This window comes from Ochotona princeps, chromosome 1 (assembly GCF_030435755.1).
Source record: "Ochotona princeps isolate mOchPri1 chromosome 1, mOchPri1.hap1, whole genome shotgun sequence".
In the NCBI taxonomy this organism is placed as follows: domain Eukaryota; kingdom Metazoa; phylum Chordata; class Mammalia; order Lagomorpha; family Ochotonidae; genus Ochotona; species Ochotona princeps.
Window position 1 is genome coordinate 98,061,066 of NC_080832.1, and position 24,844 is coordinate 98,085,909.

A 24,844-nucleotide genomic window follows, 5' to 3' on the forward strand; every position below is an offset into this window, starting at 1 on the left:
CTCCACCTTATTGCATAACCACAGCTCAAGTTCAGTTGAGATTTCCCCATTGCAAGCGTATACCAAACACAGAGTCCAGCATCTTATTGTCCCGTCAAGTTCAACGGTTTCTTAGGTATACCCTCTCTGGTCTGATGACAGAGCCAGCAGAGTATCATCCCAGTCAATTGAAAGCTCCAACATACCATCAGCAAAAATTTACATCATTATGGAATTAATTGACATAGTAATGAGTAACCAATATGTTAAAAGTAAATGCGGGTTCCCAGCCACCTTCTGTGACCACCTCACCTATACTTCAATTTTAGTTTATACACAACATATAACATTCAAAACATAACATGTTATACATAACATCATATCATCTTAAATTAAGGCAAACATGTGGTATTTAACCTTTTGGGATTGGCTCATTTCCCTTAGCATTATGGTTTCCAGTTTGGCCCATTTGGCCACAAAGAACTGCAGTTTGTTTTTTTTAATAGCTGAGTAGTATTCCATGGAGTAGATGAACCATAGCTTTCTTATCCAATCCTCTGTTGATGGGCATTTTGGTTGTTTCCATGTTTTTGCAATTACTGATTGTGCTGCTATGAACATAGGAGTACATGTTGGTTTCTCATAGAACAAGTGTTCTGGATATATTCCTAGGAGTGCTATTGCTGGATCATACGGTATGTTGAATTTGAGTTGTTTGAATATTCTCCATACTGATTTCCATAGAGGCTGTACCAGCCTGCAGCCCCACCAGCAGTGGAGTAGGGTTCCCTTTTCCCCGCAACCTCGCCAACAAGTGTCGTTGGTGCTTTTATTCATGTGGGCCAGTCTTACTGGCGTTAGGTGGTACCTCATTGATGTTTTAATTTGGATTTCCCTTATTGCCAGGGAACTTGAGCATTTTTTCATATGTTTATTTGCCATTTGGGTTTGTTCCTTTGTGAAGTGTCTGCCCATTTCCCGTGCCCATTTCTTGAGTGGCTTGTTTGTTTTGACATTTTGGTTGTTTTGTAGCTCTTTGTATATTCTGGATATTAGCCCTCTATCACCTATGTCGTGTGCGAAGATCTTCTCCCATTCTGTGGGTTGCCTTTTTACTTTGTTGATTGTTTCTCTAGCTGTACAGAAGCTTCTTAGTTTGATGAGGTCCCAATTGTTTATTTTGGTCTTGATTTCTACTGCATCTGGAGTCTTTTTTAGGAAGTGAGGGCCTACCCCTAAGTGTTGCAGTGTGTTTCCAACATTTTCTTCCAAAAGTTTGAAGGTTTCTGGATGTAGGTTTAGATCTGTTATCCATTTAGATCTGATCTTAGTGTATGGTGAGAGATGTGGATCTATTTTTTTGTTTCTGCAGGCTATCAACCAGTTGTCCCAGCAGCATTTATTGAACAGACCTTCCCATTTGCCTGGGTTGTCGTTTGTCTTTTTGTCAAAGATTATTTGGCTGTATCTGTGTGGGTTTCCTTCTGGCGTTTCTATTCTGCTCCATTGATCTTCCTCTCTATCTTTGTGCCAGTACCACGCTGTTTTGATAACCACTGCCCTATAGTATGTCCAGAGGTCCGGAACTGTGATTCCCCCTGCTAACTTCCTGTTCTTCAGGATAGTTCTAGCTATCCGTGGTTTTTTGTGCTTCCAGATGAACCTTTGGATCATTGTTTCCAGTTCCATGAAGAATATTTTGGGCAATTTGATTGGGATTGCGTTGAATGTATATATTGCTTTTGGCAGTATAGACATTTTAATGATATTGATTTTACCTATCCAGGAGCATGGGATATTACTCCATCTTTTGAGGTCTTGTTCAATTTCTTTTTTAAGCAGATTGTAGTTTTCTTCAAATAAGTCTTCTACATTTTTGGTTAGATTTATTCCCAGATATTTCATACTTTTCTCTGTTATTTTGAATGGTATCTTGCTGGTTAAGTCTTTTTCCATCTTGGGGCTGTTCGCATACACTATGGCTGTTGATTTTTGTTCATTAATTTTGTACCCTGCCACTCTACCAAACTCTCGTACAAGTTCTAGCAGTCTCTGTATTGAGTCTCTTGGCTCTTCTACATAAAGAATCATATCATCTGCGTATAGTGAGAGCTTGACTTCTTCGTTTCCCATTTGGATTCCTCTGATTTCTTTTTCTTGTCTTATGGCCTCAGCGAGTACCTCTAGGACTATGTTGAATAGTAGTGGAGAAAGTGGACATCCCTGTCTTGTTCCAGATCTCAGTGGGAAGGGTTCCAGCTTTTCTCCATTCAGTATGATGCTGGCGTTGGGTTTTTCATATATTGCTTTAATTATGTTGTGGATTTTTCCATCTATGCCTACCTTGGTTAGGGTTTTTAGTAGGAAGTGATGTTGGATTTTGTCGAAAGCTTTTTCCGCATCTATTGATACTATCATGTGATTCTTGTTTTTCAGTTTTTGGATGTGGTGTATCACATTTATAGATTTTCGAATGTTGAACCATCCCTGCATTCCAGGGATGAATCCTACTTGATCTGGATGAATGATCTGTCTGATGTGTTTTTGAATTCTGTTGGCTAGGATTTTGTTGAGAATCTTAGCATCAATGTTCATCAAAGAGATAGGTCTGTAGTTTTCCTTCTCTGTTAGTTCTCTGTCTGGTTTTGGGATTAAGGTAATGTTGGCTTCATAGAATGAGTTTGGAAGGGTTGCCTCTTTTTCTATTGTTTTGAAGAGTTTGTAGAGGATTGGGGTCAGCTCTGTTCGGAATGTTTTGTAGAATTCTGGAGTGAAACCGTCTGGGCCTGGGCTTTTCCTTGTTGGGAGGTCTTTAATCACTGATTCAATCTCTACTTCAGTTATGGGTTTGTTCAGGTCGTTTGTTGCCTCTGGGCTAAGTTTTGGCAAGTGGTAGAAGTCTAAGAACTTTTCCATTTCTTGGTGATCTTCTGATTTGTTGGAGTACAGTGCTTTGTAGTAATTTCTGATTATGGCCTTAATGGATGCGGTGTCTGTTGTTATGTTGCCTTTTTCATCTTTGATGCTGGTAATTCTTGCCTTCTCTTGTTTTTTCTTTGTCAGTCGGGCCAGTGGAGTGTCTATCTTGTTTATCTTCTCAAAAAACCAGCTTTTTGATTCATTGATTTTGTGTATGGTTTTTTTTATTTCTATCTGGTTGATTTCCTCCCTTGTTTTGATGATTTCTTGTTTCCTATTGTGTGTGGGGCTCTTCTGCTGTTGTTTTTCCAGTTCCTGGAGGTGTGTGTTTAGTTCCTGTATTTGGCGCCTCTCTTGGGCCTTGACATGAGCTCCAATTGCGATGAGTTTACCCCGTAGCACTGCTTTGGCAGTGTCCCACAAATTTTGGAATGTTGTGTCAGAGTTTTCATTGGTTTCCATAAATTTTTTGATCTCATCTTTAATTTCTTCTCTGATCCATTGTTCGTTTAGTAGCATATTGTTCAGCCTCCAAGAGTTTCTGTATTTCCTGGGGCATTTTGAGTTGCTGATTTCCAGCTTCATTCCGTGGTGGTCTGAGAGGGTACATGGTATGATTCCTATCTTTTTGAAGTTATTTAGGTTTGCTTTGTGTCCTATCATGTGGTCGATCCTGGAGAAGGTGCCATGTACTGCTGAAAAAAATGTATAATCTGTGGCCTTAGGGTAAAAAATTCTATAAATGTCAACCAAGTCCAGTTGTTCTATTGTTTGTATGAGTTCTGTTGTTTCTTTGTTGAGTTTTTGTTTTGTTGATCTGTCTATAGTTGTTAGTGGGGTGTTAAGATCACCCACTATTATTGTGTGCATATCTATGTCTCCCCTTAAGTCCGTGAGTAATTGCTTCACATAGCTAGGTGCGTTTGAATTTGGTGCATATATGTTCACAATGGTAATTACTTCCTGATGGATCAGTCCCTTCACCAATATATAATGTCCTTCCCTGTCCTTTTTGATGTGTGTCAGATTGAAGTCCACATCATCTGAAATTAAGACAGCTACCCCAGCCTTTTTTTCTCGTCCATTGGCATGAAATATCTGTTTCCAACCTTTCACTTTCAGCTTCTTTGAATCTCTTCTGGTTAGATGTGTCTCTTGTAGGCAACAGATAGTTGGGTGCTGTTTGATAATCCATTCTGTTAATCTATGCCTTTTGATTGGTGAGTTCAGGCCATTTGTGTTGAGAGTTAAAATTGAGAGGTTGTGATTTTGCCCTGCCATACTTGTTTTTGTGGGTGTTGATATCTGTGTTATTGCCCTTCCTTGTGTGGACTTTAGTGGGGAGACCTTCCTGTTTGCCATCTTTGCTTATGATTCACCTCCTTTTTTTCTGGAATTAGTGCATTTCTAAGGAGATTTTGTAGAGCTGGTTTTGTGCTGGCATATTCTTCTAATTTCTCTTTGCTGTGGAAGTATTTGATTTCGTTCTCAAATACGAATGAGATCTTTGCTGGGTACAATATTCTTGGTTGACAGTTGTTCTGATTCAGGATTTGGAAGATCTTTGTCCATTCTCTTCTTGCTTGTAAGGTCTCTTCAGAAAAGTCAGCCGTGATCCTGATTGGTTTTCCCCGGTATGTGATCTTTTCTCTGCTTCGTACTTGTCTCAGGATTCTTTCTTTGTCTTCGTTGGAGTGGAACTTGAGCACCATATGTCTGGGTGAAGATCACTTTGGGTCATATCTGCTGGGAGTCCTGACCGTCCTGGAGTTGAGCTGGATTCATGTTCCAAGTGTTTTGAAAGTTTTCCTGTATAATTTCGTCGAGCACCATTTGCATTCCTGATTCTTTTTCCGCTCCTTCAGGAAGGCCAATAATCCTAATATTTGATTTTCTGAGGTTGTCTTTCATTTCTTGTATGGTCTTATTGGCTTTGTTCAGACTTGTCTCCAGCTGTTTCATGAACTGGGTGTGTTCGTTTTGTGTGTCTTCCGTTTCAGAGATCCTCTCTTCTGCTGTATTTGTTCTGTTGGTTAGGCTCTCAATTTTGTGCTCTAAGTCAAGGATTTTACTTTTCATTTGTTGTATTTCTGAGGCTATGTGGTTCTTGAATTCCTTGAAGTCCTCCCAATTCTTCTCATTGTCTCTGACATATTTTAACATTATTTTTTTGAATTCCTTGTCTGGTAGATCTTCTATGTCTTCATCTCGCATCTCCGAAATAGACATTGGCTTTCGATCCTTTATTGGTAGGGTGTTGGCACTCTCATCTGGATCATTACCTTTTCTGGTATTTCTTCCCATTGTGTTAGTGTTTCTTTTTTGAGAGACCTAGGCACCAGTGTGCTGAGGGGTCTCCAAGCACTATCCTGTAGAGATCGGAGTCTGCAGGCGTGGAGTAGCAGGGTGTGGGAATTTTCAAGGCACTTTTGGTGCGTCTCCAGAACACTGGACCTCAGGGCGCCTCTTCCAGGGCCCAGAGGATTCAAAGCGCACTCTCAGCTCGTCCCCTACAGGTATGCTACCACAGGGCGTGGGGGAGTGAAGGCACTCTCTGTGCGCGCACCCTGTTTACTGGATCACAGGGCTCGGAGCAAGGGACTATAGGGCGTGTTCCAGGTGCTCTCTGGAAACGCCTCCTGCGCAGGTCCGCCCACCCCAGCACTTGCAGGGGACCGACCGCCCCTGTGCTAGCAGGGAACTGCCCAGCCCAGAGGCGTGCTTGGGTTCCTGTGGGATAGCACCGCCCAGCTGAGTGCCAGACCGCAAAGGCACAGGGGAGTATCCAGTGTGCCTTTTGCCTTTCTCCCAGACACAGTTTTGGCAGTCTCAAGGCACTCGCCCTGTGTCTCTAGAGGCTGGAGCCTGGGGGGGGGGAGGGGCGGGGAGGCCAATTGTGTTCAGGCTCTGTCCGTGCCCCTGGGGGGCCAACTCCCGAAGCCTCCAACCCACCACTGTCCCCACCCAACTCACTCAAACCTCAGGTTCTTGCAGTCTGCCTCTTCCTCTGGTGGGAATCCTGGCCGCCAGTGCGTCTCCCGACTGCTGCGTCCGTTGCTGGTCTCCGCGCGGGTCGCGATGGAGCCTGGAGGCTGCGGCTGGTGCAGGTCCCGGGGGTTGGCGACCAGGGTGGGCAGATGCCGGCGGGTCCCGGTGATTCAGGGTCCTGGTGTCCGCAGCGGGGCAGGTCCTGGCGAGTCCTGGTGACCAGGGTGAGCAGATGCCAGCGGGCCCCAATCACCTCCGGTCCTCACGGCCACAGCGTCTTCAGGTCGGTCTTTGGGTGGGTTCGGCCCTGAACTTTATTTTTAAAGCAGGCTGTTGTATTGATTATAAAATGTAATACGAACCTTCTAGGTTGGTTTCAACAGTCATTTCATACAACACATCTAGAGATTTTGGCAATTGGTGGGTATTTCATAAATGTTCCTTGGTCACATTATGCCTTCCTCAGGTGAAATTTGAAGCTCCCTGCAGTTTGGGTGGTACCAAGTAACGTGAGCTCCTTATCAGCGTTAGTGTTGAATGTACATCTGACTAAATGCTTAAAGATGTAGCTGTCAAATGGTTTAATGTTGGAAGGCGTTTGGGAATAAAAAATAAATATTGGATTTATTTCGAAAAATAATCAATAAAGAGCAAGGGACAGGGAGAAAGAAATCATCCATTATTTCACTCCCCTAATGATCATGATGACTAGGACCTGGCTAGGCTGAAGCCAGGTGCCAGGAACTATAGCCAGCACTCCCACACAGGAGAAAGGCATTGGAGTACTTGGGTCTTTCGATGCCGTCGTAGCTGTGTAAACAGGGAGCTAGAATGGAAATGGAGCAGCCAGTACTTGAACTGGCTCTTATGTGCGATGCTGGTATTACCCAGAGCAGTTTAAAGCTTTTGTACCACAGTGTTTGCCCCAGTCTAACTTCCACTTCTGTGGTGAGAACATAGATCATTCTTAGGCACAGAGTAGGACATATTTGGAAACTAGGTAATCTGAAACCCAACAATTGTGTGGGACTTACCTAGGGTCATTGAGAGATAAATAGGAGTAGGACAGGAATCTTGTTTCTATGCCCAGCCTTCACTTCCTTATCAAGGTCAGTTCATATTTCCTGACTATTTATAATATGGGAATCCTGACATGCAAATCCGTGGTCTACTAGTTGAATGTAATTAATTAAGACATTAATGACATGTCGCTGGGAGTCAAAAAGCTTTCGTTAACATCACAGGTCACATTTTTTTCCTTCTGTTCACAGCAGGATTAGTGTTTATAATTGCATTTGTATGATTGATGACAATAGAGGAGAAAATTAAAACCAAAATTATTTTTGAATCCTCTCAAATCCTGGTAGGCAATGCAATAATAATGTTCAGCATCAAGTGTAGTGTATCAAGGGACAGCACCATTGCTTCTTAGATAAAATGTACTTTGATTACGATGTATATGACATTATAATATATTTGGTATTTTTTTTTTTATTTTACCTGAAAGAGTAGATAGAGAGGGAGAGAGAGCGAGCAACCAATCTCCTACCTGCTGACTCATTCCCAAATGGCTGCAATGACCAGAGCTGAGATGATCTGAAGCTGGGAACCAGGAGCTACTAGGAGCTTCTTCTGGGTCTTCCACATGCGTGTAGGTGCCCAAGAATTAGGGCCATTCTTTTCTGCTTTTCCTGGTCATAATAAGGAAGCTGGATTGGAAGTGAAGCAACCAGGACAAGAACCCAGGTCATTATGGAATGCTGGCAAGCTGAAAATTAGCCGTATATGCTATCATGCTTACCCCTTGATATACTTTGAAAGGGATGCTGTTTATAAGGGATATAAATATAAAAAGGACTAGAAATAACTGTTGGAAGAGGGTGGTTTGTTAGTGCTAAAAAGATGGAGTAACTGTAGAAGAAATTAGAGGTGAGTACTAAAATAACAGTACATGCCATTGCATTAATTGTCAAGTGTCAAACCCCAGACCGTGTTTTTGCAAGTATTCTTTCAACATATGAATGACCATATTGACTGGGGAAAACTTACTATTTTTATTATTATTGGAAATGCAGGTTAAATTTTGGAAAGGAGAGACAAAGATATTACATCTGCTGGTTCACTCGCTAAATGGCTGTAATGGTCGGAGCTGAGCGTATCTGAAGCCAGGCGCTCCTTCCATGCCTCTTATGCAGTTGCAGGGTCCCAAGGATTTTGGCCATTCTCTATAGCTTTCCAAGGCTGTAAGCAAGGAGCTGGATGGAAAGTGGAGCAGCCGGGATGTGAACTGGTGCCTAATGGGATCTTGGCACTTGCAAGATGAGGATTTAGCCACTGAGCCATCATGGTGGGTGCCTGGTGAAAGAATTCTTAGCATGAAAATTTATGAAAGACTGTGTACCTAGATGGAGTATGTCATTTGAATCTGCAGCCTAAAGGAATAGCACTTTAAGGATCTAGTAGAATAAGTGTCCCATGACTGTTACTGATGATGTGTGGCTTGGATTTTGGAATCAAAGGCTAGAAGGCTTAATTTTAGAATGCCAAGGAAAGCTGGATAGAAGGCCAGGGGAGCAACAACTCTACATTTGCCAGTTGGGTCAATTGTTTATTGATCACAATCTGCACACTAATTGGTGTCAACAAAATGCTAGATTTAGAAATAAACATTACAGGTAAAAAGCTTTGCTCCCCATAGCTGCTTACCAAGACCCTACTTAATAGTAGTATAATCTGCCTTTCAAACCGTTCCTGTCACTCTGCTCTCTCCCCGTCTTACTTTAGCTCCTTAAGAAAATGTTTGGCTTATAGATTAAGTGTAATTATGGCATCCTTTTTTAGAAAAGTAGATTTTACTTAAATCAGACTCTCTAAAAGAAACATTTTCATTCATTCAACAATTATGTGACAAGTGCCAACTACTTGTCTGTAACTTTTCTAGAAGCTAAGAATTGAGAAATGAACAAAACAGTTAATTGGCTTTATGAAGCAAGTATTGTAGAAGGTGTGAAGGAGGACAGAAAACACACATTTAAACATATAGTTTATCTGATTTCAAGTGTTACAAAGAAAGATACATTTGGGTAAGAGGCTAGGACTTGGTATTTTTTTTGAAGTTTTATTATTTTCCAAAATAGTTTTGTAGGTATAGGGATTCATCCATGCTCTTCCCCTTCCTTAGAGCATATTGGTTTATATAGCTTGGAGAGGGAAGACGTGTGAGAAGTTAACATTTAGGTGGAAACCAGAGAGAGGGAGGGAGCTTTGTGAATGTCTGACAGGGAAATTTTCCAGTAAAGAAGAATCCCTTACAGAGACCTGTTTGAGAACCAATAAGCAGGCCAGTGCATTTGGAGCAGATATTGCAGTGCATCAGGTTAAACCACTGCCTGCCATTAGATGCTTGGGCACTCTGCTTCCAATCTAGCGCTCTACTATTGGACTTGGGGAACTAGTGGAAGACTGCTTGATCCGTGTTAACCCATGTGGGAGTCCTTGATGGTGTTTCAGGCTCCTGGTTTGGACCGGCCCAGTCTTTGTTGTTGAGGTCATTTGGGTAGAGAACCAGCAGGTGGAAGCACTCACTCACACTCTCTTACAAAGAAAAAGATCATATTGAAGAAAGCATCAGAAATGAGGTAGCAAGTAACAAAGGGGCTTTTGTAGCCCAGTGTATGGACTTCAACTTTTATCCTGAGAGAGCTGCAAAATTATAGTAGGGTTTGTGTGAGAGGAGCTCTTGTGTTTCTCATGCTGTCACAACTCTGTTGACTTTGTTACTGGGTAGAAGAGTCTAGTTACCTGCTTTTGTAAATCGCTCATAAGAGGAAGGTAGATTGAGTAGCTAATTCAGTTTAAACTATAGGGGATGCTTTAATTAATTTTAACATTTTTGTGAAAATCGTGTATGAACTGTAAATATTCTAAATCATTTTAATGAAAGGCAACAGAAGGTGAAAGTTTTCAATATTTCACAATGTAATTTTTATGAAATAATATTCCTATGTTACAGAAAATTTGGACATTAAGATTAAAATGAAATCTGTATTTTGTTATTAATTGACAGAAACTGTTAAAAATTGAATGCACTGTATGGCTTAATGATTCAGTGGAAATCGGTGTGGACAGTGAGGCACAGAAGTGGATAAGAATTAGGGCATTGGGGGTTGATAGTGAGATTGGTAGGAAAGAAGCTTGTAACCAAGATTGCCCTCTTATTACTTAAAATGCCACTACTGGAAGATCTCTTCTATCTTCTTTTTTTGCATCAAAATCCTTTTGGAATGCCGAGTCTGAGGCTCAGGCTATGGAAAGGCAAGAAGTATTCGTGGACAGTCCTGATTTTCATTGGAGCAGAGGAATATTCCTCAAGGAAACTGGGGTCTGTTATTAAAGTGTAATGGGTGCTGGTCAACTAAAACACTATAAATGTATGATAGTAGACCTAATTTTATGGTCATTTATTGTAATTCTTACACTTTTGGCATATTTTTTCTCATTTTTTACACTTGATTCTCAGTCTTTGCTATACTTTAATTTTATAAGTCCCGTTTATTTCTTGCTAATTGTGCTCGCTTCGGCAGCACATATACTAAAATTGGAACGATACAGAGAGGATTAACATGGCCCCACGCAAGGATAAACTTAGCAGTCTTCCTATTCCATGTTTAACCAGTGCTAAATTATTGGACTTTTAGGTTATTGCTATAAAATATATTTAAAAAAAAAACCACTGTAGTGTTTTATGTTAGGTAACCTAAACTGGCTTTGTAAAATGGCATTTCTATTCTTGGATGCCTTTTCTACCCTTTGTGCTCCTAGAAGAGAGTATGATAAGATATGCAAGAGAGTTCATCAGCAGTTGGGTTGATCAAAATGGGCTGAATTTCATTCTCCCAAGGACTGACAGTTTTTCCTTTGTCTTGTCCACTAGGAGGCAAGCTGGTTTTCGTGGGCACAGGAACTGTGGATCTCAGGGCCCATGCCATCCTTGTTTCTGATGGTGGAGAGCTCCGGATTGGATCTGAGGACAAACCCTTCCAAGGCAGAGCTCGGATCAAACTCTATGGGAGTTCCTACTCTACCCGCTTCTTTCCCTATGGAGTAAAGTTCCTGGCAGTAAGGAATGGGACTCTTTCCCTGCATGGTGAGTGGGCAAAGGAAGTAGATCTGTGTCTAGAAAATCCATGGACTTTGGCAAATGCTAATACTATTTACTACCTTCGTATGTTGTTGAAGCTATGTGTTCAGTTAGAACAAGGTATTGTGTCCCTAATAACAAGGTAAATCACAGTGAGTCCTGTGGTTAAGTACACTACAGTTTCAAATTATTCATGGTCCCTTGTGTAAGAGGATTGTTCACTTTTGTCTACTGTGTGTTTTTTTTTTTTTCAGTGCTTCCCTATGAGTCGACCATATTTCTCTGTTTTGCCAGGCAAACAGAAACTATGTACACAGCCAAGTAGCAATTTAAAAACTTTTGAGATGCTTTAGTCACTTTACTCTTTTCCTTCTATTTGAAAGCAGAGAGGAACTGTTCTTTCAGCTGGGGAGTATAAATGAAAAACTCAAGGATGTGTGTGAGGAATAAACTGTGTTGTCATAAGCCTTTGAGGTTTGCATTTGTATATGCAGGGCAACCTACTGAAAACTGGGTGATGCAATGGCAACATGTACTGAAGTTGTTTCTATATGCAATAGCCTGGCAGAACAAACAAAATAGAGATGACTTTATTTTGTTGCTATTGTTGAGCCCTCTTCCCTAAATTCTGTGAACATGGTTCAGTTACAGTTTTATGTGGAATCATCATATAGGTAGGTTGGGTATTCAGGAACTCCTAGGAGAAAAATAGGGTTCATACTCTGGTTTATTTCTATTCCATGCTCATTTGACTTCGATCATCTAATTACCTTTTGCAAAATGCACATTCTTGGCTCTTGAGATTCAGGAAATTGCTAAATCTGCCAGGATGTTTGATATATGACAGAATAAAATGTGGGCCCCAAGGTAGGTATTTTATATGGCTGCATCTTATATTGGGAGTGTCAAGCTTAAGTCTCAGCTCTGCTTCTTATCTACCTTCTTGCTAATGCATACACTGGAGGGCTGTGAGTAATGGAACAAATGCTTTTGTTCTTGCCACCCATGTGGGAGACCCAGAAGAGTTCTGGGCTCCTGGCTTTGGCTGGGCCCAGTCTTGGCTGTTATGGGCATTTCGAGGAGTAAATCAACAGATGGAAAATTCTTTCTGTTTCTGACTCTCTCTCTGCTCCCTGTTTGCCCCTTTCTCATTGTGTCTAAGCCTTTCAAATAAAACTAAAACAAAATTTAAAAATTCGTTGACTCCAGATAGTTGTCCAGTTTCTAAAGACATGATGTTACTAGTATTGTCATTTTTATATTGACATCACACAAAGCCCTCCTATTATATTGATAGATTGTTGTGTTGAGGAGTCTGTCATTTTGTCCTCTTGGCTCTTTTGCTACAAACTTTGTGCCCTGTTCAGTAACTACAAAGAAGTACCCTCTTTCCTCTTTTGGCTTTCAATTGGGAAAATGAGATATTTTAAACATACTTTTAAGAATTTGTTTGACTTATTTGAAAAAAAATTATATATACAGAGAGAGAGAGAGACACAGAGAGACCTTTCACCTACTGGTTCACTCCATAAATGACTGAAACAGCTGAGACTGAGCCAGTCAGAACCAAGAGCCTACTCCGTCTGAATCTCCCACATGGGTAGCAGGATCCAAAGCACTTTAGCCATCTTCAGCTGCTTTCTTAGATGCATTATTGGAGATGGGCTGCAAGAAGAGCAGCTGGGTGCTGAAGCAGGATTCAATGTGGAAAAGCTAGCTTAACCTGATGTGCTACAACATTGGCCTTGGAAACAAAGATCTTGTCCTCCTACATTTACTAATAATGATCAAAGGTCAACCAGTGGGCTCGGTGGCGTGGCCTAGCGGGCTAAAGTCCTCGCCTTGAACGCCCCGGGATCCCATATGGCAGCTCCACTTTCCATCCAGCTCCCTGCTTGTGGCCTGGGAAGGCAGTCGAGGACGGCCCAAAGCTTTGGGACCCTGCACCCACGTGGGAGACCTGGAAGAGGTTCCTGGTTCCCGGCTTCGGATTGGCACAGCACGGGCCGTTGCGGCTCACTTGGGTAGTGAAACATCGGATGGAAGATCTTCCTCTCTGTCTCTCCTCCTCTCTGTATATCCGGCTTTCCAATAATAATAAAATCTTTTAAAAAAAAAAAAAAAGGTCAACCAGTGTGCTAGACACTGGGGAATACCTTTTGTAAGGTTTTAAAATCCCTGTCAGAAGAGAAATTCAAACTGCCTACTCTCATCATAGTTACATTCTGTTCCAGAAAGGTTTGTTCTCATCATCAGCAAGCACCCACCCTTATCATGTAGTCCAGGATCCATGAGTGTCTTCCACTTGTTCACACAGCAGCCCCAGTCTTCAAAGGTTGCTCTTGTTCGTTTGTCACTTAGATTGCCATCGCAAAATGTTACTGTTTACTATAGGAAAAAGTTTGAACCAGAGGGGATAGCTCAGGGTTTTAGCCAGGCCATTCAGTATCCAAAGACCCTGGAATACTCAGATCTGAGAACCTCTGCCTCACAGGATGCTGTGAGCACAGCTCTGGGTGGAAACTGAAATTTAAAATAAAGAAAACAGAAAATTTAAAATTTTCTTTACTCTGCTTCTTTCATTGCAACCACTTTCCATTCCCATGCTTTACTTACTATGAAGGATCAGTGAAATGTTTGTGTGTCTCTCATTTATAAGTGCTCTGTGCTTGTTAGCCTTTGTAAGCAAGTATCACATTAAAAAAATGCCTAGTACTTCTGCTTACAGTCACAATGAACTAATTAAAAGAAAATAGATGTTTTTAATACATTTTGAGAATATGAAAGCTAATGACATGTTACTGCAGCCACGTGATGTTGCTCAAATTGGAGGAGATCTCCACCTCCTGTGCTGCTTTATATCCATTCGCCGCCGCCTCCTTTCCTTTTGTCTCTCATTTTCTTTTCACATTCCACTTCTGAACCCTTCTGATCCTCTTCCTATCCACCCCTTCTCCTTGCCTTTCCTGTATTTCTAGATTTGGCTGTCATCAACAACTCTTTCATCCACTGCCCCAGGCCCTTCCCACAGAGGGGTGACTAGACTCTCATGACAACCACAGGGCTGGCACTCTGATCACTCTTGGGCTCCAGCCACTTCCTCTCTGAACTGATGCTGCCACACCTCAAACACTGGAAAGAAATATTGTGCAGAAAAGAATGTGGCCATTTGGGAAGGGAGGATTCACTTCCTGCTGTATCTGTCAGAGTCACAGCCCCACGTGCACCCCATCAATCCCCGCTCTTCACCGTTCCTCACCACCTGAGGTCTCACACAGATCTTCCCCTCCGGCACAGTGGTATATCATGGTTAAAATCGTTACGTAATTTCGCAGGCCTTTTCCCAGGGCCAAAGGTGGGTCTGGTGACACTGGAACTTTAGGGAAAAACTAATTTTCTTTTGCTGTCAAGTATGCAAAGCAGGGAGTAACTTGATTCACTACCTTATACCCAGAAGGTACTTAATGACCCAATATTCACTCAGCTTTCCAGAACAGTGTAGTGTGTTCACAAACCTTGACACACAAAAGATTCTTTCAGGGACTTTTTAAGAATGCAGACTTGTAGGCCTCATCCCCCGAGTCTGATTCAGAGGGGCTTGGGTGGAATGGGAGTGGTATCTGGACATGAAATGTGGTCCATTGACTAAATTTGAAGATACCATGATTTTGGTAGTGAAGAGTTTTGGAACCAGAAATTAGTCTAATTAAAACAGTTATCTGCTATGACCTGAGACAAATTAATCTCTGTTCGAGCCTGAAAAACCCCGTTCCCAGCTTGTAGATTTACTGCTCCCGAAGGTTGCCAAACAGTAGAACTCACGATAACATGCAGGCTGCATCCTTACTATTTTGATTATATTGATTTCTTTTTTCCCCAGAAGTCTGAGTCCACAGTACTAGTGATTGCATATTTTACGGGAATGTGAGGAAATGTGGGAGGGGTACAGCAGACAGTTTTAGAGTTCAACATGGGGCCAGCTTTGCTTAGAGATCTTCCATATCAATATTCTTGCCTATCTCATTTAATCTGAGAATGAGAAGAGTTTTTGCTTTGGGGACCAAGAAGGACCATTTTCCCCAGGCATCTCCTGCTCTCTTTCTAGCACCTAGTGGACATCTTTAGATTTTCATCTCTGTGGAGCAGCTGCTTCCCAGCAGTGCATAACCTCCACTTGCAGGCATGATCGTGATGAAGACTTTCTGAAAACTGCTTGCAGTGGCCGCTTTTAGCCAGGTTGAGGCTACTTCCTAGCAACTCAGGCATTTGGCAAGCAATTGGTCTTTAACATCGGGCAGCTAGGAACTGATGGATCCTGATCAAGTTCCATCTTGGATCATATAGAATTGCACAAATGGGTCTGAATGGCAGTCCTAACTCTCCCTGCCCAACCCTTCCCCATGTCATTCTTCATTATTGTCCTGTTACCCCTGATGCTCCAGATGATTTTTGTCATAGGTTAGGATCGCTGGGCAAACAGACGTACTGTTTAGCTGTCATAAGAAAATAATGGAATTGAAAGAAGGTTTCGCTTTTTTTTTTTTTTTTTACTGGCGAAAAACTCAAGCACTGCTACATTCATGCATCCATACTTGTATACATGTGTGTGTGCACACCCTCCCCCAACCTGCCTACACACATATTGCTCACTTTCGTTTTCAGGCTGTTTGGAGTGAGTCAAGACAGGGGCTGTTCCAAGTCTGCTGTGGAGATTGAACAGGGAGTTCTGTCAGCTGCTCACTTGGTTATGTTAATATGACCAAAAGGTCATAGATTTCTCTAGAGTGGTGGTCGGGGGTTTAGGTATTGGTAGTCAGTAAGGAAATTTCTCTTTCGCCTTTTGTGTTGCCTACCTTGTCTGCTAGCCCAGGTTCGCCCCCAAACAGAGTGCCAATCACCTGTCACTTTTCAAGGGGGTCGCTGTCAGCCTGGGCAGCTTGAATTTTTGACAATGTAATTACGGCTCTTGCTTCCACAGTGGGAGTCTGAGCAGAATGGTGGGGTTTTTTATTGATTGTTCAGCAGGGAAATTTATCAATGTCTCTCATTTCATTTCTAGTTCCTCCCAGAGAAATTTGGCTGACAGTTTCTCAGTAGAAAAGAAGTCTTATAGAATTGACTAGACTTATGCTTTTGTCCTTTTGTCAAGATTATAATAGGTAGGCATTAAAGGTAGATGAAAATTTCTAAGAAAAACTAGTTTGTGGCGCATGTTTTAGGAAAACAGCAGTACAAATTTTAGAAACACCAATTAATAGAAATCAGTACGAAAGAGATGTATATTTGTAAGTTTGGATGTGGTATGCTTTCCTCCTGAAAGAATCTCATTTCTGTATTTTACTTCCATGCTTCTTGCAAGTGCTGTGTGTATTCCTTTTAAACTTGCTCAAGAATACCAGCTCTCATTAAGCCTGAAATAGTGTATGTGTGGCAAGCATGTGTAAAGGAATATGTTTCTGGTAAGTGCCTTCACTGTCATGTTCTACAAAATCCAGATGTTTCCTGGAACAAGGGCTCTACTAGTAATGAAGTATTTGGGAATCATGCAATAGACATTGAAGTTTTTGAGTTTTTGATTCATAGGTTTTATCTGTATTACATATTTGTGTTCAAAGTAATTAGAAGAGTGCCACTGTTATATTTTTTTCAAAATTTAGTTATTTTTGTTTGAAAGGCAGATCAAATCTGCAGAGAGGAGAGACAGATTTGCTGGCTTACTCCCCGAATGGTTGTAATGGCTGGGGCTGAGCTGATCAGAAGCCAAGAGCCAGGAGCCACTTCTGGGGGTCGCACATCAGCGTAGAGTTGCAAGGGCTTGGTCCATCCTCCACTGCTTCCCCGGCCACAAGTAGGGAGCCGGATGGGAAGTGGAACAGCTGAGACTGAACTGGTGCACATTGGGATCCCAGCGCTTGCAAGGTGAGGATTTAGAGATTAAGCCATTGTGCCAGGACAAAACATTGTTATTAAAACATCCGTACAAGGTCACTTTCTGAACTACAGTGTATAGATCCTTTTGAGGGATCTAAGACCTTTCCTTGCGTGATTCCTGATTAACCTCCAGGACATTTTGTATAAAGTCTGTTCTTTGATGTAGGATGAAACTTTCTAGAATCCAGTTTCATCTCATGATCATTCATGTTCATGCAACAGTCTGTCTGCTGTGTCATATGCTCAGCATTTCCTCTAACATAATATTCCCTCCAGACCATAACTCCTCCATTTCTTCTGCTTTCACTCGCTTAGGCTGGAAAACAAATCAGAGTTGTGGTATGGTGTTATTGTATGCAAGTGTGTTATTCTTACATCATTTGGTCTTAAGGGACAGAAAACCAGTGCAAATGCCCTAGGTGAAATTACAGAATAGGCAGAAAGTTAACTGACCCTGGATACGGTTGCTTCTAGGTGTTTGCATCGCATCGAGACACTCTGTCTCCCACCTCTGGGGCCTTATTAAGAGTTGGGCTTCTCTTTCTCCATTTCCTAGTTGACTTCTTCTGTTTGGCCTTGGACATTTCTTGGTTCCAAGTTATCTTTGATTTTCTACCACCAACCAGAGGGCTCTGTGTCCTAACAAAATAACCAGGCAAGACCTTATGAAATCTTCTTGATTTATCCAGCGTGGTTACAGCATGCACTGTGATTTTCTCTACTTCCTCTCAGATTGCCTTTTCTTGCTTTTGTCTACTTCTGAAGCTAGGAAGGCAAAGCCCCAGAGAAAATGCAAATCTATGTTGAACAGAGGTGGCCATGAAAGCATGAGATATTGGGGGGGGGTTTCGTAGAGGTGGGTGTATATTTATATGACTGTGTGTTTCAGGATGCTAGTCACCTAAGCAAAAAGTTTGTCCCAGAAAGGCATATATCTACCAGATAAAACCATTAGTTTTCTGTGGAGTATTGAAACGAAAATCTTAGCCTTTTGATTCAGTCTGTGAAGTCTCTAGGTCTCTGGAACGCATAGGAAGAGATACACAAATATAGACAGTACTGTTGTACAAACCCAGTTTGTAAAATTGCAGTTATCCTTTCCAGCTGCCTTTGTGCCGAGGGAAACAGATGTGTGAGGTCAGGAAAACAAAAATGTCCATTGTGTTCCCACTGCCAAACTGGTGTCCTGTCAAGTGGCAGAGCGGTAAAATAATTATGTATATTTTGCTGAAAGCTTTACTCCAGTTAGACTCAAATCTTTCAGAGTTTTCAAAATTTTGAAAAGCTCTGTCCTAGAACTTGATAGAATCTAATTTACTTTTTTGCTGCAATTTTTAAAAATGATTTATTTTTGTTTGAGAAACAGATATTACAGAGAGAGAGACAGAGAAGGAGATTTTCCTTCTGCTGCTTCACTCGCCAAATGGTCACAATGGCCAGAGCTGAGCTAATCCCAAGCTAGGAACTTCCTCTGGGACACCCCAAGGGTGCAGGGGGCTAAGGGGTTGGACCGTACTCTGCTGCTTTCAAAGGCCTTAAGCAGGGGACTGGATTGGAAGTGCAATGGCATGAATTGGTGCCCATGTGAGATGTGGGCGCTGCAGGTAGAGGATTAGCATAGATGCTAACATGCTGACTCATAGAATCCAATTTTCTGAGATATGTGAGTGCTAGGGTTTTTCTCCCTCCTTCACTGGATTTCATCAGTGCACCGCTGAAGTTCTCTCTCGCCCTTTGGCATTGATCACTACCAAATAGTGCCTGGAATTTCACAGAAAAAAACTTGAGTTGTTAAGATGTGGAAATCTGCCACAAGGCTGAGGAAATGGAAAAGGTGCATTATTTTGCAGATGTTTGGAAGATGCAAGCCTTCTAGACAGAAGTCTGACAACAGATGTGATATTTCCTTTAGGCATCATTTCTGTAGGTGTTTGATGAGTTTTTTTTTTTTCTTTTAACACCACAACTTTTTAAATGTTCTCAGATATTATAAAGGCCAGTTGTAATTAGTCAAGTTTGAAAAGTGAGTCTCCACTTTGTTTAATGTTAACTTTCTCTTCCTCAAGGTTGCAGCTCGAGGGCCTTGGAACAGCAGAGGCATCTTTTGTTGACCCATTCACCCCCAAGGAGCCACACTAGCCGGAGCTGGGGCTATCCAAAGCCCTGAGCCAAGGGCTTCTTACTGGTCTCTCTTGCGGTTACAGAGTCCTAAGGACTTAAGGCATCCTCTTCTGCTTTCCCAGGCCATTAGCGGGGAGATGGGTCAGAAATGGAGCTGCCAGAACTTGAATCAGCACTCATATGCTATTCTAGCAGCAAAAAACAAAAGCTTATCTGGTTGCATAACTGTGACAGCCTCTTAATTTTTTTTTTAATAAGATCAAAGAGGATGTCTTTCTTGTTATTTATGGTCCCCTTAAAAGGTATGGAGGTTGTCATTGCTTGGCTATATGTTTAGGCCGTCTTGGTAGATTCTGGAGAGTTAAAACAACCTACTCTGTGTGTGAAAGGATATTCTAAGGGGATGTTGGGTTGAAAGAAAGAATGATTCATTTTATTGTTGTTGTTTGTGGCTGTGTTTCATCTTGTTTTGTTTAAGGTTGTAAAGAAAGTAACCCTAAATGGAAGAATGGCTTGGAGGAAGGAGGATGGGGGAAATTTAGGAGTTATTGTTGCTTTCTACAATCTTCAATTTAAACACGTTTCAGTGTATCCTGGGGATATGGTTAGCTGGCAAGTGAGGCAGATCACAATTGCTCAGAGGGTACTTCTTAGGCTCAGGATGGCCAGGACTAGATGACTAACTTTACCTTTATAACCAACACTCCCAACAAAAAAAGCAGGACTCTTCTGTGCTCTAATACTGCTTCAAAATAATCCAAAATGTACCATTCTATGCACAGTGGCCGATGAGCATCCGTTAAAACCTCATTAATTTGGACAAGAGTGACCTTGGAACCATTTATGTGAAAGGGTTCCTTTAATTAATAATACAAGCCACACTTTAAGGAACTTGTTTAAATGCATTTTGCTGAACATGCTGTTTTTAAGGTCTTTTAATTTTAGGTGTTTACATGTAAATGTATACTGCTAATTAGAAATGAGTTCTAGCTATTCAAAAATTCAAATACAGCAGGAACCCCACTTAGAAACACATTGAAAGGTACTTGAAGTTTCTATATATACTTGAAAGTGTTGGCATTTGTCAGATCTTTGTTGGTGGCAAGTGACAGGAAACCCAATTCAAACAAAAAATAGGGGCCTTTATTGCTTCATATAACTGAAAAACTTGAAGCACAGCGGAGTCCAGGTGCTACAATGAGATCATTAAGACTATTTCTTTGAAGCTCTTGGTTGTATTTCCCCCCTGAGTTGACTTCATTTCCAGTTAAACTCTTCGCTCATAGGGACAGAAATGGGAGTCTCCTAAGAAAAAAAAAAAAAAAAAGAAATGGGAGTCTGGGGCTTGGGATGAAGTAATTCTTTTTGTTTCTCAGTGGTCATTTGACGTCTGAGATGATTTCATCACTCCCACCATTACATTGCATATCCCTCCAGTTTTTTTCCTCTGTGACTTTTTAAAAAAGATTTATGTATTTTTATTGGAAAGGCAGATGTAAAGAGTAGAGGAGAGACAGGAAATTTTCCATCTGATGGTTCACTCCCCAAATGGCTGCAACAGCTTGAACTGAGCCAATCTGAAGTCTGGAGCCCAGTGTTTCTTCCAGGTCTCCTGTACAGATGCAGAGTCCCAAAGTTTTGGACTGTTCTGAACTGCCTTCACACAGCACAAGCAGGGAGCTAGATGGGAAGCGGGACCTCTGGGAATAGAACTGGTGCCCATATGGGATTCCGGTTGCGGTCAAGGTGAGGACTTTAGTTGCAAGGCCATTGCGTCAGGCCCTCTATGACTTTTAGCATAATCTATTACATGTGGCTTAGTTATAATATTAACTCCATTGTTTCAGTGGAATCTCCATCATCTGATCTGTGTCTACGTATCCATATCCATTTCCTAGAGCACTGTTTTGTTCAAGAAGTATTGGCTTCAGGGATGGCATTGTGGGATAGTGGTTGGGATGTCTGCGTCCCACACTGGAGAGTTGGTTTGTGTCCTGCATGCCTTGCTTCTGTTCTGTGTCTCTACTAAAGCACCTAGAAAGCAGGAGGTGATGCCCTAAAGCACTTGTGTACCTGCCATTACCTAGAAAGTCCAGCATGGAGTTCTTGGCTCATCACTTTGTCCTGATCTAGCCATGATTTTTGTTGTCATTTGGGGAGTAAACAACAAGCCCATCGAGGATGTGTACACACACACACACACACACACACACACACACACACATGCGTTTATGTATATATTAACATAGAAATATCTTTTAGATGTAACTCTAAAAGTGGCTTTTTAAAAAGATTTTATTTTTATTGGAAAGTCAGATATACAGAGAGGAGAAGAGACAGAGGAAGATCTTCCATCTGATGGTTCACTCTCCAAGTGGCCGCAATAGCTGGAGCTGAGCCAATCCAAAGCAAGGAGCCTGGAGCCTCTTCCAGGTCTTTCATGCAGGTACAGTGTCCTGCGGCTTTGGGCTATCCTCTGCTGCTTTCCCAGGACACAATCAGGGAGCTGGATGGGAAGCAGAGCTGCCGAAATTAAAACCGGCGCCCATATGAGATCCTGCCACATGCAAGGCGAGGACTTTAGCCACTAGGCTACTGCTCCAGGCCCGGGGTTGATTTTAAAAACTATTTTTTTCTCAGAAATTCCAGGACCACATGAATCTTGATATTGATGGGACATTATTTTCTGTAAATATGAGAATATACATAGAGAGCTCTAATCAGCAAAGGCATTGATACAGCTATTTAATATTTGGATTTGGACTCAAGCCAGAAAGAGAACCACTAGAGAAAATTATGTATTATGTTACTAATGCTTTTTAAGTTATGAAGAAAGTGAGCAAATATCTTGTTTTCCTTCACACATAAGGCCACACTCATACAAAACAGACTTCATTGTTTACAAGATGGTAAATCCAATAGAGTTCACTAATTAAATAAAAGAAGACAGAAAACTTGCCGGGTTAAGACCTATTTAAGTAGTTAGGAGTTGCTCTCTGTGCTCAAAATTTATGTCTTATTGAAGTTTTCAACTAATTGGGTGAGGTACACCTAAACTAGGAGACATGTTTAGTCAGATTTGTATGCTAATGTCATCCAGAAGATTTTCAGGTAGATACTCAGAATGGGCACTCTTGCAGCATGGACAAATTGGTACATAAAATTAATCACCATAGTAACTAAAGAGGACTCATTTTCAGTAATGGGCGCTGTATCATTTTCTAGACAAATAATCTGGGAAGATATCAAGCCTCAGCATTTCAGTTTTCCACAACTATAAAACAGAAATGATGCTTAAATATTCCTCATGGTGTTATTATGTAAGTTAAGTCAAAATATGGAAGGTACTTAGTACTGTGTTAGACATCTGATGTTAATTATTGTCATTGTAGTTATTATTTACAGTCATGATTTGGTGAAGTTCCCATGTTTCTTTTTCGGAGAAGAGTAGGATGATGTTACTCTGTCCTAGTAATCTGTCATCCAGAAATCTGGATGTCATTCCTAATGTCTCCTATTCTATTGTTTCCCATATTGTGTTCATCAAGAAGTCTTGTTTATTTTCATTCCTGGATAACTTATGAGACCATATACTCTCTCTTTCCTTCACTGTTGTTACCTTAGTTTATCATAACTCCAACTTGTGTCTGGAACATAGTGAAAGCTGTCTCATTTGTCTTTGTTTGCTACTTTTTTGTCTCTTTACAATTTTTAATTTTTTTCTCTTAAAGCCAAAATTAACCTTTATAAGCACACATCTGTTTATATCACGCTACTACTCAAAACTCTTTAGTGGCTTCCCATTGTTGGTATGATAAAATCCAAAATTTTTGGCATGACTATGATTCCCTACTTGAATTAGATCCCTGCCTGCACTCTGACATATGTTCCAAGCTGACTCCCATCTTTGTATCCCAGTATTATCTTTCTCTTAGTGTATTAAATGGTTAACATAGTCTCAATTTTACATCTTTTTACATTTCTGAGTACCAAAAATAAACCTCAACTTTATTCAGTAAATGGAAAGCTACATAGGCAGAAGCTTGTTATTTTGCCTTCAAAGAGAATTCTTCTATATGCATCATCAAAGCAGTACTATTAATAGTACTGCTTTCAGCTTGTCATGGAGAAGAGGTATCACTGAATTGAGTATTATATTCAGTATTTGTTAAAATTGGATTTTACCTAGATCCTGGCACTTTATAATTCTCAAAGCTCTTCTCCCTTCTTTCCTCACATCAAATTCTCACAACAACCCTGTGAAGCAGGACAGACTGGGAATATTACTTTCGTTTTAGAGATGATGAAACCAATGCCTGGAAGAAGCAGTAACTAAATTCATTTCATCCTCTTCACAGGGTTAAGCAGCACAGGGTACATGAGGGTGCTTTTGTTTTGTACAGTCATAGCTGGTATACTATGTCAGCATGACTATCTTAATTTTATTTACTCTTTGTATATTTAGAAGATAGATACACGGAGAAACTGATTATTTTTCAGGCTCTGGTTTATTCCGCCAATATCAGCAGAGAATGGGAACCCAATTCAAGTCTCTCAGGTGGGTGGCAGGGCTTCACTACTAGCGCTACTAGTACTATCAGTACTATCAGCTACTCCGTGGCTATGCATTGGCAGGAAGCTGGAAACAGAAGGGTCTTTGGATTCAAAATCAGGCACTCTGATATGGGAAGAAGGTGACCCAAAGAGTATTTTAATTGGTAACCCAAACAGCATCCCACTTACGTTTTTGAAACAATCTCAATTTAAATTTTTTAGAGTGTTTTAAGATCTCAAGGAGGCCATAATTCCTCTTGGATTCTTTTGTATATTCTTGATAGACACACAAAGAACTTTGATCTTTTTACTTTCCTTCCGGTATTTTATGGTGTCTCCTGATCTCTGTTATGACATATTTGCAAATATTTGCTTTTATGGTTTATGCCTTTATGTTTATGTTTAGAAATTGTGTTCTATGCAAAGACTATATAAATATTTACATGCTTCATTCCTACATGTATTTTATTCTTTCTTTTTTTTTCTCTTTTCACATTCAGGTCTCCTAATTATGGTCAAGGAGTTGTAGCCCCTGGGCCAAATTACTTGTGTTGTAAAGAAAGATTTGTTGAAATACAGCCATATGCAATTGTTTTTGATATTATCTTTGTCTGTGTTGCAATATAGTGACAGACCTGTGTAGTTAGACAGAGTGCACATGGCCTGCAAATTTAAACTATTATCTAGTTCATTACAGAGAAAGATTTCTTACTTTAATCACTCTAAAAATTATTTTTATATGATTCACAAGTCAGTTTCCAAGTTTTTAAATACTTTTTTTTCTCAATAGTATTTATCTAACAGTGCAGTCATTGTAGGTTGAAAAATTGACATCAAGGAGCTGACTTGTAGGCTCGTCTGGCTAATCTGCCTACAGGTACCAGGATCTCAGTGTGTGCAGGTTTGTGTCTTGGTTGCTCTACTTCCAATCTGGCTCCCTGCTTATGACCTGGGAAAGCAATGGGGGATTGCCCAAAGCCTTGGGACCCTGTACTCAAGTGGGAGAGCTAGAAGAAGTTCTTGGCTCCTGGCTTCAGATTGGTTCAGCCCTGGCCATTTTGGGAATATGTCAGTGGATGGAAGATATTTCTATTTCTTGGTCTCTCAGTAAATTTGCCATTCCAATAAAAATAAATGCATCTCTTTAGAAAAGAGAAATAGTAAAATAAAGATCAAATGTATTCAGGTCCTGATTTGTGGAACCCATAAGAG

At 41.0% G+C, this 24,844-nt stretch overlaps 1 protein-coding gene and 1 non-coding gene across 2 annotated transcripts in view; both read left to right on the top strand.

Moving 5' to 3' along the window:
* Window positions 1-24,844, top strand: part of PKHD1 (PKHD1 ciliary IPT domain containing fibrocystin/polyductin) — a 440,412-nt gene that overhangs the window by 151,244 nt on the left and 264,324 nt on the right. The window contains exon 36 of the mRNA XM_058662233.1: window positions 10,820-11,032. Within this exon, the coding sequence (XP_058518216.1) occupies window positions 10,820-11,032 (213 nt within the window). The remainder of the gene's footprint in view (window positions 1-10,819; window positions 11,033-24,844) is intronic.
* Window positions 10,454-10,557, top strand: LOC118758402 (U6 spliceosomal RNA). The gene has a single exon (XR_004995695.2). It is a non-coding gene; the product is annotated as a U6 spliceosomal RNA (small nuclear RNA).